Source organism: Botryllus schlosseri, chromosome 7 (genome assembly GCF_051294905.1).
Source record: "Botryllus schlosseri isolate E-star chromosome 7, Bs_hap1, whole genome shotgun sequence".
NCBI lineage: Eukaryota > Metazoa > Chordata > Ascidiacea > Stolidobranchia > Styelidae > Botryllus > Botryllus schlosseri.
The window spans coordinates 12,731,668-12,749,932 of record NC_137242.1 but is presented as its reverse complement, the minus strand read 5'-3'; the positions used below and the strand labels follow the sequence as shown (position 1 = coordinate 12,749,932).

Here is an 18,265-nt window from a genome sequence, read left to right as displayed (position 1 = left end):
TAAGCTTAGCCATCGCATTACTACGTACATATTTTTCAGAAAGCAACTTTCTTGCAAGTGTGCGAGTGTTTCATAATTTTTCTAGTATGCCACAATCGAAGAAAGGTTGGGAACCACTGCTCAAAAGTGTTCCGATTTACCCCCGAAATATCTAAACGCTGTTTAGAAATATGTGATGCCTATTCGAAAACGATTCGCCGTAATAAGTTTTATTTGGCGAATATCACATATTAGTTCTGGTAATTTGAAATTATGACAAGTTTGCCAGGTATAGCATTAGCCACAGCAGTATAATATATAGGTTGGTATCAATCGATATACGTTTTATGTTATGCGTTAGTCCCAAAAAACATATATACAAGCGTACGATATTGACTGCGTCTTAGAGCTGCGAAAATTCCACACTACATCCAGATATCGGATGTACAATCTCCGCCTGGGTATCGGACTTCGTGAGCCAACGCCGGCCCTTTGGGCTCGTTTCCGAAGTTGACGTGGAGCTTTTTGTTGAGCGTCAGCCCCCCTTTCTCGGTATCGACGTCAAGCATCATTAGGAATGACCCTTGCCTGTAAAACGTGGATTTATAGGTTGTATGTAGTCGCACAGTAGCATTGTAGATTATATAGACATGGTGGGAAATTGGACAGTGGGGTATCTCGGTAATAGCAACTACTTTTTCAATGAAAACTGCCTGTCTTAAACTATAGATAACTAACCTACGGATAGATGGGCAGCACGAGAGTCACGGTCGAGTGATGCGACAACGGCAGATTTGTTGTCGCTTCATAGCATGAAACGGGAGCGTAATTGCTAATCCCATAGATGACGACCCGAGCGCTCAAATTAAATAAAGTTGATCTTATTTGAAAGCTACAGTCGCGCTGATTCTGATAATATACATTAAATTTTCATCAAGGCAATGGAACCACCCCGAAATATCCTTCAAAATATGAAAATCGGCATTGTTCTAAACAATCGCAACCACGCACTGACCGTTGTTATGGTCATTGTGCTGCGCCTTTGCAATTGTTTTAGAACAATGCCGATTTTCATATTTTGAAGGCTATTTCGGGGTGGTTCCATTGCCTTGATGAAAATTTAATGTATATTATCAGAATCAGCGCGACTGTAGCTTTCAAATAAGATCAACTTTATTTAATTTGAGCGCTCGGGTCGTCATCTCTGGGATTAGCAATTACGCTCCCGTTTCATGCTATGAAGCGACAACAAATCTGCCGTTGTCGCATCACTCGACCGTGACTCTCGTGCTGCCCATCTATCCGTAGGTTAGTTATCTATACTTAAACCACCACCTCTAGACTAGCGGAAACAATGGGGCGGTGAAACAGGAGTGTCAATGCGGTCATGACGCATCCTACCTTTACATTTAGACACTTGTGATCAGTATCAGTCGGGTGTCATACTTAACAATGTTTCAGGAAGGAATAGCCACAGCTGTAATGACTCGAGTCATGACTAGGGCAAGTTTTTGCACCTTTTTAACAGCTTCCGGGAGCTTCGTAAATACTCAGAATCTATATGGTATGCTGTATAAAGCTGTTTGAAGAAATTTGATACTGCAATTTTTTCATGCCCTTTTTTACTGCAACTTTTATCAAGTATTGCACAAAACGTAAAGGCATGATTCAAAAACATGCTATAAAACTATTTCTAGTATCGTTCTTTCTTTGATTTGCTTAACAAACTGATATGTGATGGATTAGCTGCATCTAAATGTTACCTATGAGGCAATGGCTTGCATGCTAGACGCACAACAATGTCCAAACTATATATGAATAGATCGCTTGATTGATTAACCGTCTTTTAAATTTGAGGTCACTTCCCCTTTGACTGACGCCCAGATGAGGCCACTGATTTTCACTGCGGGGTCACTTTTTCAGACTGAATTTTGTTAAATTCGCCAACACTGAGTTTTTCTGCAATGCCTTCTGCCAAGTTTGCAGACCTAAGGGGTTCGAGTGTGGTATTTGACTTGTTTATTTGGTTATCGCTTTTCTGTTTGACTTTTTAGGGAAAATAATTTTCCGCACTACGTTAACTTCTTGCTGCATCTCGGCAAAACATGCACTTTTCAACGGTCTCGCCAGGCCTTCCGTGCAATGGGAAAGTACCAAATTTGACAGCTCTGCAGGAGCAGACAGAGAAATATTGTCATGTAAATTTCAAACCTAAAGATAAAAATCAGTGATATATAGAGTTCTATATATCCCTGATAAAAATGTATGCATGATAGATTAAATAGTGAAGAAAGAAACGAAACAAGCAGATGCCCTGCAAATCTTACACTTTTCGAGCATTTTATGCCCTAACATATCATAAAAATTAGAAATGCAACTTTTTAGTGCAGCTTTTGCTAATAGTAAGTGCAACTTTCCCACGATTTAAGTGCAACAAAAAACTTGCCCTAGTCAAAACTCGAATCCGACTCGAATTACGATTTTGGTGACTCGACTTGACTCGAGTATTTTTTCAAATACGAAAAATGACTCGACTTGTACTCGAGTCATTGTGCACGACACGAACCAAGTCAGATTGGCTCGAGACTAGGACGGCCAAAACAGACATTTCATGCTAACTTCGAAGAATAGTTAATGAACTGTTAGGACTGAGGAAAATTACGACATTTTGAATGCGAGCCACTATATCACTCGAGCAGAATTGAAAAAGTGGGTTGAATCGGAATGAACTCAGAACTGAACAGTGAACGCAATGACTTGGGCTCGGGCTCGAGTCACAACTAGGGTTGCATTTGAAACAAACAAGGCCCTAATTTAAAACATGTTTTTATGTTGTTGTTTTTTTGAAGCCATGATGGCACGAATATTCAATTGTGAGGTCAGAGTTGATTGTAATTGACAATTGAAAATTGATAGGGTAAAAATAGCTCCTTTGACGAAATATATGTACTATTGCTGTTGAACCGACTATTTTGAGGGTTCCAACCATCCCATATCGATATACGTCGGCTACATAGGGTGGTAATTGTCCGTAGGCTCATACAACATGTTTTTTTTATGAAGTATTGACACAATAAATAAAGTGTTTTAAAACACCGTTTGTTTTAAATGCAACCCTAGTCACAGCGCTATGACTCGGACTCTACCCTCTACTCAATGACTTGGACTCGGACTTGCGACTTGGTTGCAACCCTTGGTATAGCCAGAGGCGATGAGTAGCACTACTGCAGGATACCTTTCCCCGGCACAATGCTCAGTCGTTTAAATCGATCGCACACCGTAGGCATATTCTTTGACTACTCCCATACAACGTCAAAGCATTGCGAATAAACCTGACCAGTGGGTCTAATTTTCGAGTGGAATATATGCCTGTTGATAGAAGGAACTATAATCTATATATACTGCATTAACTTTCAAAGTAATAAATCACCAGACGTGATCCAAGTGGTGAAATTAGGTAGGCCTACTCAACTAGAAGCAACTCCGTAAATTTCTACTCAAGAAGGACAGATTCAGAGATATTACAAAACTACTTCAAGTGGTTATAAAAATGGGAGTAGTTCAAAGACATAACCACATGGGTAAGTAGCACAAGCAGGGGAAACCTCACTCCGAAAAATTAAAAGTGTTTCGTTACTTGAACACCTCGGTAAATCACAGAATATAAGCCTGCATAACGCGTGTGGCTATGCCTAACGTCATCTCAATAAGTGTAGGCCTACATCCATACATATTAAACAAAGAGAATAAAAAACAACAAATGATGTGACCATGTCCATGTCCACCCACTTCGCCAATTCGGGATAAAATTGTTCATCCCACGCACTGTACAGGGACGTTGTTACGTAGAGTCTCTTCCCGTCCAAGCTCAACTGCAACATTTGGGGACCGCCATGAACTCGCTTCCCGTCGATGAAAACCGGGTCGGGCTGACTTTTGAGTTCCAAATCCTCGGTTACCTGAAATGCGCTACACACCGATTTTGGCTCAATTCTGACCAATCGAAGAATTTCTATGCAAGAAATTACTTAGGATTTATATAGTAAAAATAAATATTTACATTTTCAAATTTTACTGGCTATCCCATGAAATTGTCTGAAAAAAGCTCAATTCCGACCAGTAGACGCGAAGCTATGGGAGTACCAAATTTTGGGTTTGAAAAATATAGTATTTACGGTGTAAAATTCTTTCATTATTTATTATAGATCCACCCACATTGAATACTACGTTTATGTAAAATGATAAGAGAGAGACAATCTGAATACTAACTTCAAGTGGACCGTCCGATTGCACACGTCCTCCGAGAAAGATTTGCCCAACTAGTTTCGGGTTCTTTGGATCCGATATATCGTATTGGCGGATATCCCCGTGCAGCCACAATGAGAAATATAAGAACTTGTCATCCATCGATATGATGATATCGGACAAAATTCCTGAGCGATTGGGTTGGAGAATTAAAACAGATGTTGCGAGCATGGTCTCGTGGTGTCGAAAAACTGTAGGCCTATTCGTACAACTTACACGCATACCCGGTCAAATTAGTCAACATTTCTACCAAGTTCAAGTAATGAGATCAATATCTACTCTATAACATAAGCAAAAGTAGAGATTTCCAAGACATGTTAAAACTACTTCAAGTGACACTAGAAATTGAAAGTATGGAAAGTATAATACTCAAGTAAGTAGTTTCGAAATGCAGATTCGGTGGAATGGTCGTGGTTACTTTTAGCGGTTAATTGGAAGTGCATGACTGCTTAAGACCTATCTTCGCGATTAACACAATTGACGAGGACACTGTAACTACGTCGTACAATCATCGAAAATATATTTCGTTATCGTGACACAAGGGCTATTCCAAGCGGTTTTTATGACAATTTCACTCATGAAAGTTATATAAACTCCAAAACTACATCCTATTTGTCTTTCTCTCATCAAGTGTTCATGGCGATGAATGACGAAAAGGAATAGTAATCCATGGTCGCCATGCCTTTGCCTATATACATACATACTTACCATCAATTTCCGGACCGAGAAACCAGCCATCAACTTTTTTGGGTGGAACGCTAATCACCTTATCTGCGTTCCATGTTCCTGCCTATACGTAATCAATTTAAGAACATTGCGTTAGTTTCGGAATAGACCAAATATATCGCTTAGGTTAAACAGGGGTGGCAAACTCGACTCATATCACGGGCTGGATTCAAACGTTTTGATCACTCGCGGGCCGGACCACTCGCATGATCCAAAATGTCACCCCCGAATCCGTACCTTTGTGTGTTCACTGCAAGGCTTTATCACACCGTTATTCGCAAACAATGAAATTAACAAAATGCGATGATTGGCCGATTATAAAACAGTGGCTCTAACAACGATATAAGTTGGAATAATTCAATGATTTCCTTGCTTTAATCGTGATTCGTCGTTCGCCCTACGTATTCGCGGTGAGGAATATAAGATATTGTCAACGAGGGCGCTGGAATTTTGTTCATCATTTTTATATCACAAATTCCCCATTCGATTACTCTGGAGACCGGGGCTGGCGCCTTTTGGGTCGGAATAATATCAGCAGAAGTGGGGCCAGATATATTTGAATTCTATAATTTGTGTAGCTATTATATTCTCCATGTATTTTACATGCAACGGTTTCGGATTGTCGTTTCCGGCTCAGTGAATAACTGTAATTTTGCTAGAAAACTCAGAACAGAGTGCGCTAATTTTGGCCTTTTTTGCCGCATAATGTAGTGTCAATGTCACCACCTTGTTCTTGATAGTTACTTGAGTGACAACGCATCACGGTCGACAAGTGGTTTTGATGTGGCCGATGAACACGTTCGACAAATAACGCTATTAAAAAGGTACTGTATAATTCAATAATTTTTCAATCTACTTTAAATGACCCCGCGGGCCGGATGAAATGGTCTGGCGAGCCGGATGCGGCTCGCGGGCCGTATGCTTGATACCCCGGGTTAGAATGACTTAGGTTAATAGCCTAATATTATATGGTATACTGCTCGTTTTTTTATATTATACTACATAAATGCGCAAAGTTGTCAATCCCAAGTGAATCTATCAAAATCAATAATAATAAGCAATCAAAACGATATTTACCTAGAGGTGATCAAAGCAGTTAGCTTTTTGGCAATTCCAATATATATTGTGACATAACGGACAATCCTGATGGGAGTTCAAGAAATAACAGCATGCAACAAAGTGATTAACAACAACTCGAAGATACATCATCATTAATTGTGTACCCAAAATTTTCGAAGACATCCCCTCCATAGGCTCTACCGGTAAATGTGATAACGTGGACTGACAAAGGATATATATGTTTGTTTGTTTTGTTTGTTTTGGTGTTTGTCGACTACTATGGTCATTTACACCAGGCCGGTATTCTTCTTATTTTCCGTAACTGCCGACTCATAGCACGGCCCACCTCTAGGCTTTTGTAAGACACCGCTGACGCGGATGAGGTGGCGAGGAGGATCCTAGGTACACCTCCAACACTTAGGTATCGAAATTCGGAAGTCGACCTCGGTCGGACTCGAACCCGTACCCATTGGTGTTGCAGCCGCGGATTATACCACTGCGCTATCTCACCACACAAATGATATATATATATGATAGTAGTTGGTGAAAATACCATATTATTGACAAAATTTATTCATGGACGACGTGACCACGAATCCCGATAGCTTTATATTACATAATATTCGCGATTTCGGTGCGCAAAGTAAGCTTGATGCGCGGACTTTCTACTTCTACAATTAGAAACTTCCGTGCGCAAGGCACAACAGCGATGGCACAAAACACCGCAAGGGCTGCACGCGATGTACAGTCTCCAGTCTAATTAGCGTGGATATTTGGAGTCCATGTGGATCATTACGTCTGTCCGATGGAATGCGGCCGCATGCATTATATATGAATAAAATGCGGACGTGAATAGCAAAAATTATTATCACCTCTGCGCTATCACGATATAGGGGCTGTTTCGCCCAGTTTATATGATTAATCTACGTACCAACTACTTTATAATTTACAAAATCCCAAGAGTAAGAAGTCAATAACTGTGAAGTAGAAGTAGTCTAATCTAAAACACTTGAGTAAGTAGTGCAAGTAGACCGTTTGAGTCCTCTGAAAAAGGACTTCGTTAATGATAACTTCTGTATAGTCACCTCTGTCGGGTAAAAGCGAAAAACAGTGCTAGACAACGCACACCCAACGAATCCCTCGGCAGCAGCGGGGTCGTGTAGGAATCTGATCTCCAACGGAATCTTGCCGTCTTCTCCCAAATCAATGTTCTGCAGGTTTAAAATTAAAAGATATTGGATCGGAGGTTAAGCAATTTTAGGGAGGACCATAGCTTCTGGCGTCGTTACTGACAAAATCGCATATGTCTGCATATGTCTAATACTCACTTGTATAATTTCGTGCGTCGTCCAATCGTAGACGTTCAGACTGTGTCCATAGAACCCTACATGTACAATGTACAAAAGTCGTTCGCTAGCTTTCATTGTACTATTTTAGCTACATTTTACTCGATTACTAAGTATAAAGTAGAAATTTCTGGAAAATGAAACAGGAAAAGGAAGGTTCTAAAAAGTACTCTCGAGTATGTAGTTTGGTATAGTAAATTTCAGACAAAGTGTCTCGTACTTTTACCAGGTAATCCTATTTTTTTAGAAGTTGTAACTTGTATCATCGTGACTATAATGACAGTATAAATATCTTCATGCAGCATTCAAAAACATATTCATTTGTCGTGATGCAGGGCCTATTTCACGCGGTTATTAGGACAATACCGTAAATAAAAGTAAAAATTTTCCAAAAACTACACTTTCTACTTTTCAAAATCCAAATTGTACAAACCAAGTACTGTCGCCTAAAAACTTATCAAGTAAAAGCGCAAGTAGTCTAAAACCTATTAGAGTGCACCAATACTCATGGATATAAATATACACAGGATGGAGGGGATTCTCTTTGCGTACACTGTAAATTCTGAAGTGTTGCTCAACACGGAAAATTGAACACGAAACGTGATCCAAAAATTGAACGCCTAGAAGTGTTGCGAAGTGTTTAAATTAAAAGTGTTTACCTAAAAAGTGTTCAGCCTCAAAGTGGCTGGTTGACTAGTCACCGGAACGCAGGGCTCAAAATAAAATCAGATTTTATTGATTCATGAATAGATGACGCTTATAATACCCAACATGGGTGATTAAATACGTGCAAACATTGAAATTTCCAATAGCTGCTGTGACAGGGTTTCATAAATTCAGATCAGCAGTTGAAACCGTTTCCGGAATAGTCCATGAAATCACGAACATCACAAATGATCAAGAGCAAACTCACTACAAATATCATGCAACTCGTTCAATCATGAAAATGAATGCATAGGGAATTAGGGATAGTGATAACAAAATATCATTTAGTATCTTTAACTTTCGTGACAATGGCATGGAATCAAATTCATTGGTTACGTCCGTTAACGGAAAACATGATCAACACAAATCATTAAAACATATTTATAATTGATCAAATTATGGCTTGTAAATTTCTAATTTTATTGTAAAAAAAACAAACAATGAATATATCAGTTTCACTACCACTACCACGATAAACAAGTAACAAAGTATTTTTTTACTCTTAATGAAATTGGGCCTGCTAACCATGCATCAAAAATATTCTTGGGCTTGCATTACAAGGATTTATATCAGGTTAATGCCAATCACTTTTGTTTAAATAACAAAGAAATCGTTTCTTTCAGTCCATACAAATTTTGCAGATTTACAGAAAAGATTTTGTTGTTATTTGCCAGTCTGCTGCAAAATATGAAATCTGGAAGTCATTAGGGCACTGGTTCATGAACATATTTGGACACGCCCCGTTATGATAGCAAAAAAAATTCACACACCCCTTATCGTCGTATCATGAAATTAAAAAAAGCAACCAGAACGCTAAAAATCCCAACTGATAGTTGGATGGCAGTGACGGTAATGGTTGTTGATGAGAGAATATTCAAATATTAAATTCTGACCATACACAGAGAAATAAGTAGAAGCTGCCATGTGCGAACAAGATTTTAGTTGACAGCGGGTTCACGCCCCTTCAAATGCTTTCTCCTGTTTGAGAACCACTCCTTCAGGGTATGACAATCCAATGCATAGTAGCTCAAAACGTCAACAATGTTTCTGAATACTTCATTTTCACTGAAGCAGTTTTATATTCTTGGCATCAGCTACAATCCAGGATCGGTCAATCTCTGATTCGTGGCGTGCCATGATGTTTGCTTCTTTTCTACTGGTCGACTCCAAGTTGTGCTCCCTGAAAATGTGATTAAATTCCAAAGTTTTGAATATGTCAATGAAAATTCTAAATTTTATGCAGAAATAAATATAAATATTTCACACATGCAGGTTACACAAGCGCAGGAAAGGCGCTCGGGTACATGTGAAATGCTATCACTGAGAAGAACTAAAATTCGCATAACGACTAATAAAAATATCTTGAATTAGGTCCGCGCTTTTTTCAATTCGGCCATTTTGACATTTACATTGACATTCAGACGCACAGGCCACAGTGAGAATGCAGAACTGTAACTCAGGATGAAATTTATAGCAGAACGTCTATGTACGTCTACGAACGGTCTATGTATATTTGTATGGTCCACAAAACAGAAAGATTACGATACCTGTTTCAATAAGACATGCGCTTGGGTCTTGGATTGTATTTGCTTGTCTCTCAATTTGGCTTGGAGAAGAAGACAGTTGACTTCATCAACCTCGTTTTGCTGAAAATGTAATTGATTGCAAACAAGATCCGAAAATAAATATAGTAGAATCGTTATTCCTATGGGTTTGGATTTCCATTACAATAATTGACCAGACAAAGGACACATTGATTGTCTTTAGTAAAGACTTTGTGACATCTTATCGAAGGTGTTGAATACTTTTCCTTCATTGCAGTAATTGTAATTGTTCTCAATCTTTCAAAATACTTCCTTCCTGATTAAATTTAATTAACGAAATTATTTGGAATTAGCATGGTGTTTGCTTCTTTTCTACTGGTCGACTCCAAGTTGTGCTCCTTGAAAATGTGATTAAATTCCAAAGTTTTGAATATGTCAATGAAAATTCTAAATTTTATGCAGAAATAAATATAAATATTTTACACATGCAGGTTACACAAGCGCAGGAAAGGCGCTCGGGTACATGTGAAATCCTATCTCTGAGAAGGACTAAAATTCGCATAACGACTAATAAAAATATCTTGAATTAGGTCCGGGCTTTTTTCAATTCGGCCATTTTGACATTTACATTGACATTCAGACGCACAGGCCACAGTGAGAATGCAGAACTGTAACTCAGGATGAAATTTATAGCACAACGTCTATGTACGTCTATGAACGGTCTATGTATATTTGTGTGGTCCACAAAACAGAAAGATTACGATACCTGTTTCAATAAGACATGCGCTTGGGTCTTGGATTGTATTTGCTTGTCTCTCAATTTGGCTTGGAGAAGAAGACAGTTGACTTCATCAACCTCGTTTTGCTGAAAATGTAATTGATTGCAAACAAGATCCGAAAATAAATATAGTAGAATCGTTATTCCTATGGGTTTGGATTTCCATTACAATAATTGACCAGACAAAGGACACATTGATTGTCTTTAGTACAAAAAACTTTGTGACATCTTATCGAAGGTGTTGAATACTTTTCCTTCATTGCAGTAATTGTAATTGTTCTCAATCTTTCAAAATACTTCCTTCCAGATTAAATTTAATTAACGAAATTATTTGGAATTAGCACGAAATGGGAAATGATCTCAATTTGATGTTCCAAGTATAGATCAGTAAGCAGTAGTTTAAATACAAGTTACCCCAGCTCTTTACATTCAACAACACCTCTGTTCAGGGCTGTGGAGTCGGTAAATTTTACCACCGGCTCCGGCTCCGACTCCACACATTTTCAATATACCGACTCCGACTCCTGAGTTCTTAAACGTACCGACTCCGACTCCTGGGTCTTTAAACGTACCGACTCCGACTCCAGCATTATTACCAATTTACTTCGAAAATCATATGCCACATTGTCGGTTGAATGACTATCATACAACCATTAAACATATGCAAACATATGATTAACTGTGGCATGCTAAATTGTTTCATTGTGGCACAACTCGAATTATCCACTTGCAATTAACATGAAATAAAGATTTGCTAAATATCCTTCCTTATTCAAGTTTTTATAACATGGACTCTCTAATATCCTGAAATGTATGAATCATTCAAATATGGCAGATATCTAATCCTGTTTAATAAAAATGTAGATAAAAAATCCAAGTGTAGCTCTTACGTATGACTCAGCAACTAATAAAGAAATTGAACTTACTAATTTTGTCATTGCACACTATCCTGATTACAAGCACATACAGTCTTACTGCTAACAATAGACATTGGTCAGAAATGGAATTTAGTTAAGTAGTCAAAGACCATAGCCTATGTCTAGTCTGCATGTACTTAATCAAGTATTCAAGGATTGGGACTTGCAGTCTTTCTTAATCATTTGTTCGACCCAAACAGCTAAGCTACACTACAAATATTTTTAATTTTGTCAAGTGGGGAGCACTCGCGCGAAAATTTTTTGCAAGATAACGACTGAATTAGGCTATAGCTATATCAAGAAATATGTCGCTATCATACATTGGGGGTCGCATCTGTATATCACTGGGCTCATTTGGCAAGGACAGGATTATTCGACTTTTAGACATAGCAAAATCGATATTATCAGTGAACATGCCTCTATCATTTTGTACAAATGTTTTGTCGACGATCTCGCTGCGAGTGCACAAGCGAAGCCGTATCTCCTAATTGCGAATACAGTTAGACTCAATTCTGTGAATAATACGTATTTATAATTTTCAGAAGTGGGCTCAAATACTGAATGCAAGAAATCTAGTGACAATGAATCATGCGAAGTACCGAGAAAAATTTCAAGTCCAATAAATCTGCTATGAAATATTCTACTTCATGGTCATATACGAAGATCTGGGATAAATGTAGCTGGCCCCTGGATACGTCAATGCGTCAGAACTGTTGTTTTAGTCATCATCAAATTTGGCGGTCATGCTAATCAAATTTTGGTTGGCCTTGCGATTGTACCTGATGTCATAAATAATTTCGAGAATTACCTCGCAGGCCACACCTAACCTTCTCGTGTGCCAAATTTGGCCTTCGTGCCACGGGCTGGCCGCACCTGATCTGCATGTATGGTTAATAATAACAGTGGTTGGTGGTACATAAAAATTCTATTGAAAATTCTTTGAAAGCAAATGTTTTCATGATAGAGAAGTTGGAGTCGGAGTCGAAGTCATAGTCATTCTCACAAACTCCGACTCCGACTCCAGTCAGTATTTTCCCACCGACTCCGACTCCAGCTATTATAGTTTTCACGACTCCGACTCTATCAAGCGAAAATTACCCCGACTCCGACTCCACCGACTCCACAGCCCTGCCTCTGTTCAATGTACACAGATCAAGCCTCTCTTCAGCTCATATCGCATATATAGATAGTTATTAAGAAAATTAGGACTGCAAAAACCAGCACATTACATGATCAATGGTGATATATGAAATGAGTAAATAGACTTACATGATCACATGTTTCCTTGAGGCAAAAGTATTATCGCAAAAGATGACTGCACCGGCACAAAATCCGTTCAGATGACTCCTCACGTCACTATCAACATTGTCTGTTAGCACACGCACGGTAGAACCAGGGGGTCTCTTCGAAGAGTCGACACCAGTTGGATGAATTTGAAGATCAATCCAAGACTGTTGAAAAGAAAATACTTGTTTCAAAAATTTGCAATACAAGGGAACTATTTAATATTCGGACAGCTTCTCCGAGGTGCAAAACTTCAATATAAAATTGAATAGTATATGCATATTGAAATGAGCCCGAATATTTTCGGCTGAGACTCGTCAGGGGTAATCGTCAGTAACTAGTAGAGAACTCGAAAGAACGTTGTACATCAACAATCGTATCACAAAATATCACGTCACCGGCATTCAGTATTACGCAGATATCACACTGGATACATTTGTATGTGACAAAAGGGTGTCTTTCATAGAACAAATAATTATTGTAATGGAAAGTTGCATGTGACCGTACCACCAATTTTACTACAGCACGAGTAGCATACTTTCCTGGATTGTTAATCATTTTAGTGGAATTTTACCAGCAAACATTCATAAAAATAACCAAATGCAGCAGAATCAAATTCATTATCTAAGGATATACCAGTTTACTTACGAAATACCGCGATGCTTACCAGTATTTAAAACAACAAATGCATTTCAAGAAGGTGCCAATTGCAATACATACTACCTGCACATTAGGGTATTTGTCATATTCTTTCCATCAGCCGCAACCCAGGCTTGATGAGTCCCTGATTCGTGGCGTGCCATGGCGGATCTTTTTTTTACTGGTCAAATCCAAATGCTGCTCCTAGAAAATACGAAACATTACAAAGGAAAATTGTAAATTTGATGCAGAAGTAAATATAAATATTTCACACAGATAGGTTACAGAAGCGCAGGAGAGGTGCTCAGCCCCCCAGGTTGAGAACCACTGACCTAGCCCATTATAGTTCAGTAAGCAATAGTTAAAGTACAAGTTACACGAGCTCATTACGTTTAACTACATCTCTGTTCAGTGTAAACAGTTCAGGATACACTTTACTGTGCAGTGTACTGTACACAGATGAAGCCTTTTTCAGCTCATATCGAATAGCCCGTAAGCTACTCTGCGAGATAGTTCGTGAGAAAAGTAGGACTGCAAAAACCAGCAAATTACATAATCAATGGTGATATATAAAATGAGAAAATAGGCTTACATAATCACATGTATCCATGGGCTCTTGAGACAAAGGTCTGTATCACATAAGATGACTGTGCCGGCACAAAACCCGTTACGAACGACTCCTCACGTCACTGTCAACATTGTCTGATAGCGCAGGCACGGTAGACCCAGGGGGCTCTTTTTAAAGAGTGGACATCAGTTGAACGAATTTGAGGATCAATCCAAGACTATTGAAAAGAAAATATTTGTTGCAAAATTTCGCAATTCAATTGAACTGCTCAGTAATCACGCAGATATCATACTGGATACAGTTTTTTTTTTCTGCAATAAGTTGTGCGTGACAGAAGGGTGTATTTCATAGAATAATTGAGTAATGGAATGGAAAGTTGCACATGACGTTACCACCAATTTTACTCTGGCACAGTTAGTATACTTCCTGGATTGTTAACAATTTTTGTGAAATTTTACCAGTAAACTTTCATAAAAATCTTTATCACAAAGATAACCGATTGCAACAGAATCAAATTCATTCTCTAAGGATATACCAGTTCACTTACAAAACAACGTGATGCTTACCAGTATTCCATACAGCAAATGCATTTCAAAAAGGTGCCAAGTTCAATACATACTACCTGCAAAATAGAGTTTAGTTCAGTTACCGTATCACAATAAACTCAGAAAAGTCAAATTTGGGGATTGGGCAAAACAAATACTACCCTTTGTGATCCATGGTTTGTTGAAAAGATTGTTTGTTTGGCTGTGCTATTATTGGGGCGATTTTGTGGACCTAAAAAGGTAAGATTTTGACTAAAAAATTCAAATTCACACATATTTTGATGATGAAAAACTTAATTTTGACCCCATGTACTTAAATTAGGTTTTTCTCACATAGTGTTAGAATTGTATTACCAGAACTTATCTTTATTTCTGGCTGGAGCTCTCTGTTCTTCCGAAGTAATTTGATCTGAAAAAATCTTTTAGCATGAAAATTGACAAATTTTTACATGAAAAAGAACTTATTTTATCGAAATCTGGACCCATGAATAATTCTAGTATTAGTTACATCTCGTATTATGGTAGAAATAATTAAAAATTTGTTGTAGTACAACGAAAGATACTTTCCTACATTTTCGGGTAGAAAGTGTCTGTCCTAACTAAGTAGCTTGGCAAGAATGAAGAAAGAACGTTCACCAGCTGCAGTTGTTGGCCGGCAACACTGAAGTTGTGCGTACACTGCACTCTCTCTCTCATTATGACAAAGTTGTCTACATTGCAAGTATTCATCATACGGTTTTTAATCGAAGAACCAATGCCCACGCAGTCTCGCTTCAGTTAGGATAGTGCAATAGAATACGTTGAGTATTTGTTTCATTTGACAGTTTATGATTCACAATGAGCAGACGATGGTCCGTCTACAACGGTAGGACTATAAAGTAGGCTACAAGATGTAAATTGTAAAATGATAAGTTCACCGACAGTGCAATCATCTATGATACAAACGAAATGCAAGTTGCCAACAAAATTTTGATTTTGTGAAGAATTTTGGCAATTTTTGACCTAACGGTACAATTTTGACAAAATTCTGACCTATTTTGACATTTCAAAAATCGCTTTAGTTAACACCTTACCACTTGGAATAAACAGTAGGCCTACAGTGTAAAACGTGTTGCAGTTGAAAAACAATCAAAACCGTTGCATGACTGTCATACCGGCATTCAATTGCTGACATTGCAGTACTTGTCCACAATGGACCACAATATCGCCTACATAGTGATATTTCAGTGTGGATAGAGAGAACATCCCTTTATCCATATGTCAAAAAAGTTAATTTTATAGCAGCTTCCCATCAGTACCGTTACTGGACCTGGTCGCAGCCTGGTATATTATCAGATTCGAAGCTCGATCATCCAGCAATAATATCAGACGAATCATATACTAAAAAACATCTAAAGAACATTCATATGAATAAGGGATATGAGTAGCCTGCTAAAACATCTAAAACAAACGACGTTACTGCAATGTCAAAAAGAGTTAATTTTATGACTTTTCTCACATTACATACATTCAATAACATTTACCGCATCTCCATACCTTACAGTACATGGAATTTATGATCCTTTACGCCATCAGGTAGCAGAAACTGCTTCAATATATCCATTTCGCCAAGTTTTTTCGTGTACCTTACTCTCTGCCTGAAGCCTGACGAACCACCAATTCAAATCCAAACTGAAATCGAGCGCGCTCTACCGCGACGAAGGTTGTGACCCCTCTGCGTCACAGGGAAATATGTATATTTCATTGAAATATTACCCTTAAACTTAGTGTTGGGTCAAGTGAGTAATATTATTTTACATATACCGTGATTTAATGTGATCTCCAAACGTAGCGATGGTTTATGAATGCAAAATTGATGATAAATTACCAAGTATAAATTTTCTTGAAAATAAGCCGCAGTGACGAAGTGTTACAAGTAAACGGAGAAATACGCAGAAGCGTTGCGACGATAATGGCCCAATGCGTTTATATGCCCAAAAAGTGTGTCTGTACGCAGAAAAAAGTGTTATGAAGTGTTCAATACGACCTTGCGGATTTACAGTGTATATCACCCCAAGAAGGCACCTAACGTAAACGGGACGCACTACAGCCCTGTGGTAATTTCCATGGCCGTTGGTGTATTTAAGTCTTTTCCCGCTATTGTAATGGACGGCAAGGCAGAATTTTGTACCGTAAAGTACCGATGGCCTGATCTGCAATCAGCTCTGTGTTCGAAATCTGGTAATTACACTAATTTTTTACCAATGTAATTACAGTGTTTGAGTGATCCCAGGAAACAGTTAAAAAAGAAAAAAAAACATCCTAATAGTTTCATAGGCGATTAAATAGTGTGTATAAGGCCATATAATGACAATGTCCAATGTCCATTCCCATGCCCTAAGTATGAAAAACACATAGAACACATAGGCAGATCAAATGCGAACTGACCATTTGCATCATCTTCCGGATCGTATCCATCCAAGAACCTCTTCGGATGTCCCCACTCGGTGCTGATCATTACATTGTGTCTCGGTTGATACCAGAAGTCATAACCGAACCTGGTGGTATGACCTGGGGCTTCCCAATTCCCAGTCAGCTCAAAAGTGTCGGAATCAAACAAGACGTATCCAGCTGGGTAACAATACGTATTATACATTTCAATAATTATCAATCGTGAGGAAGTCAGGCACTTATTTTAACAAAAGTTGCAATAAAAAGTTCCATTTATATATTTTTTTGATTTATTATGGTATGAGATATTCAAAAGGTTCCGTCTCGCTTACGACACCATCATATGATGAAGGACTTCAAATTTAAAAAATAGATAGCATTGAGGTGCAGCTAACACTGGTAAAATTTCGAAACAAAAATTGCACCAAATATTTTAATGATAGATTTAGGCTAATTTAGGGTTGCTGAATCCGATTCCGTGCTCAGAATTTCTCCATCACGTCAGATTTTTTCCGTATGAATTTTCTCATTTTTATAACTTAATCAAATTACGGCTTTCGTTAGTGACGTCACGGTAAGTATGCAACAGAAATAAATCAAATATTGTCATTGAAATCTTCTATTGTTTGCGATTAAAACCTGGGTTGTTGTAGTAGAGAATGAGTGAGCCTTCGGTGAATTTGAATCCAGAGATTCTCTATCTTCGACCCATAATATTACACTGGTCTACAAATTTCAAAACAGATTTGCCCAAAAAATTTGAATGATTGACTTAGGCTAATATTAGGTTGCTCATGATAGTGTTGCAATATTATCCCTTAACTACTTTCTACTTTACAAAAAAACTAATTGCAAACGCGTAATTAGTTCATCCAGAATACTGTTCAGGTGGATGTTGAACTAGTTGTGAAACATTATCACTTCCGTAAGTACTGCAAGTAGGCAATATCTACTTGAGTACCTAAAAAAAGTAGAAATATTCAACATATGTAATATCTCAAAAACGTGATGTGATTGAGCAAAAGTAACGCCAGATTCGTATTCAGCGCCCCCAAATTAGGAATAATTGACCTAATGAAGTCCTGGCGCAAAACTAGTGTAGACCAGTGTATTCAATCACATATCTCTTTAGTCTTTGTATAGAAAATCAAAGAGGGAACTAGAAATAGTTTTACAGCATGTTTTTTAAATCACTACCTTACATTTTGTGCAATACTTGATAAAAGTTGCAGTAAAGAGTAGCATGAAAAATAAGAAAAAGCTACAACATCAAACTTTTTTAAACAGTTTAACACATCATACTACACATCTTTCGAGTACTAAGGAAGCTCCCGGAAGCTGGAAAAAAGTTGCAAAAGTTGCAAAAACTTGGCACATACTTATTATACATAATATTACACTTTCCTCTCGAATTTGAGGTAAAAAAGTTATATTAGTCCG

At 38.1% G+C, this 18,265-nt stretch overlaps 2 protein-coding genes across 2 annotated transcripts in view; both read right to left on the bottom strand.

Annotated features, from left to right (window-relative positions):
- The window catches only part of LOC145442567 (methanethiol oxidase-like), a 66,795-nt gene that overhangs the window by 40,170 nt on the left and 8,360 nt on the right, over positions 1-18,265 (bottom strand). The window lies entirely within an intron of this gene.
- On the bottom strand, positions 303-7,667 carry LOC145442573 (methanethiol oxidase-like). Its single transcript, XM_080320518.1, has 6 exons — positions 7,398-7,667; positions 7,155-7,280; positions 4,993-5,074; positions 4,249-4,412; positions 3,769-3,938; positions 303-567 (listed from the first exon to the last, which is right to left on the bottom strand). The coding sequence occupies exons 1-6, from the start codon at positions 7,491-7,493 to the stop codon at positions 405-407; spliced, it is 801 nt and encodes a 266-aa protein (XP_080176644.1). The 5' UTR covers positions 7,494-7,667; the 3' UTR covers positions 303-404.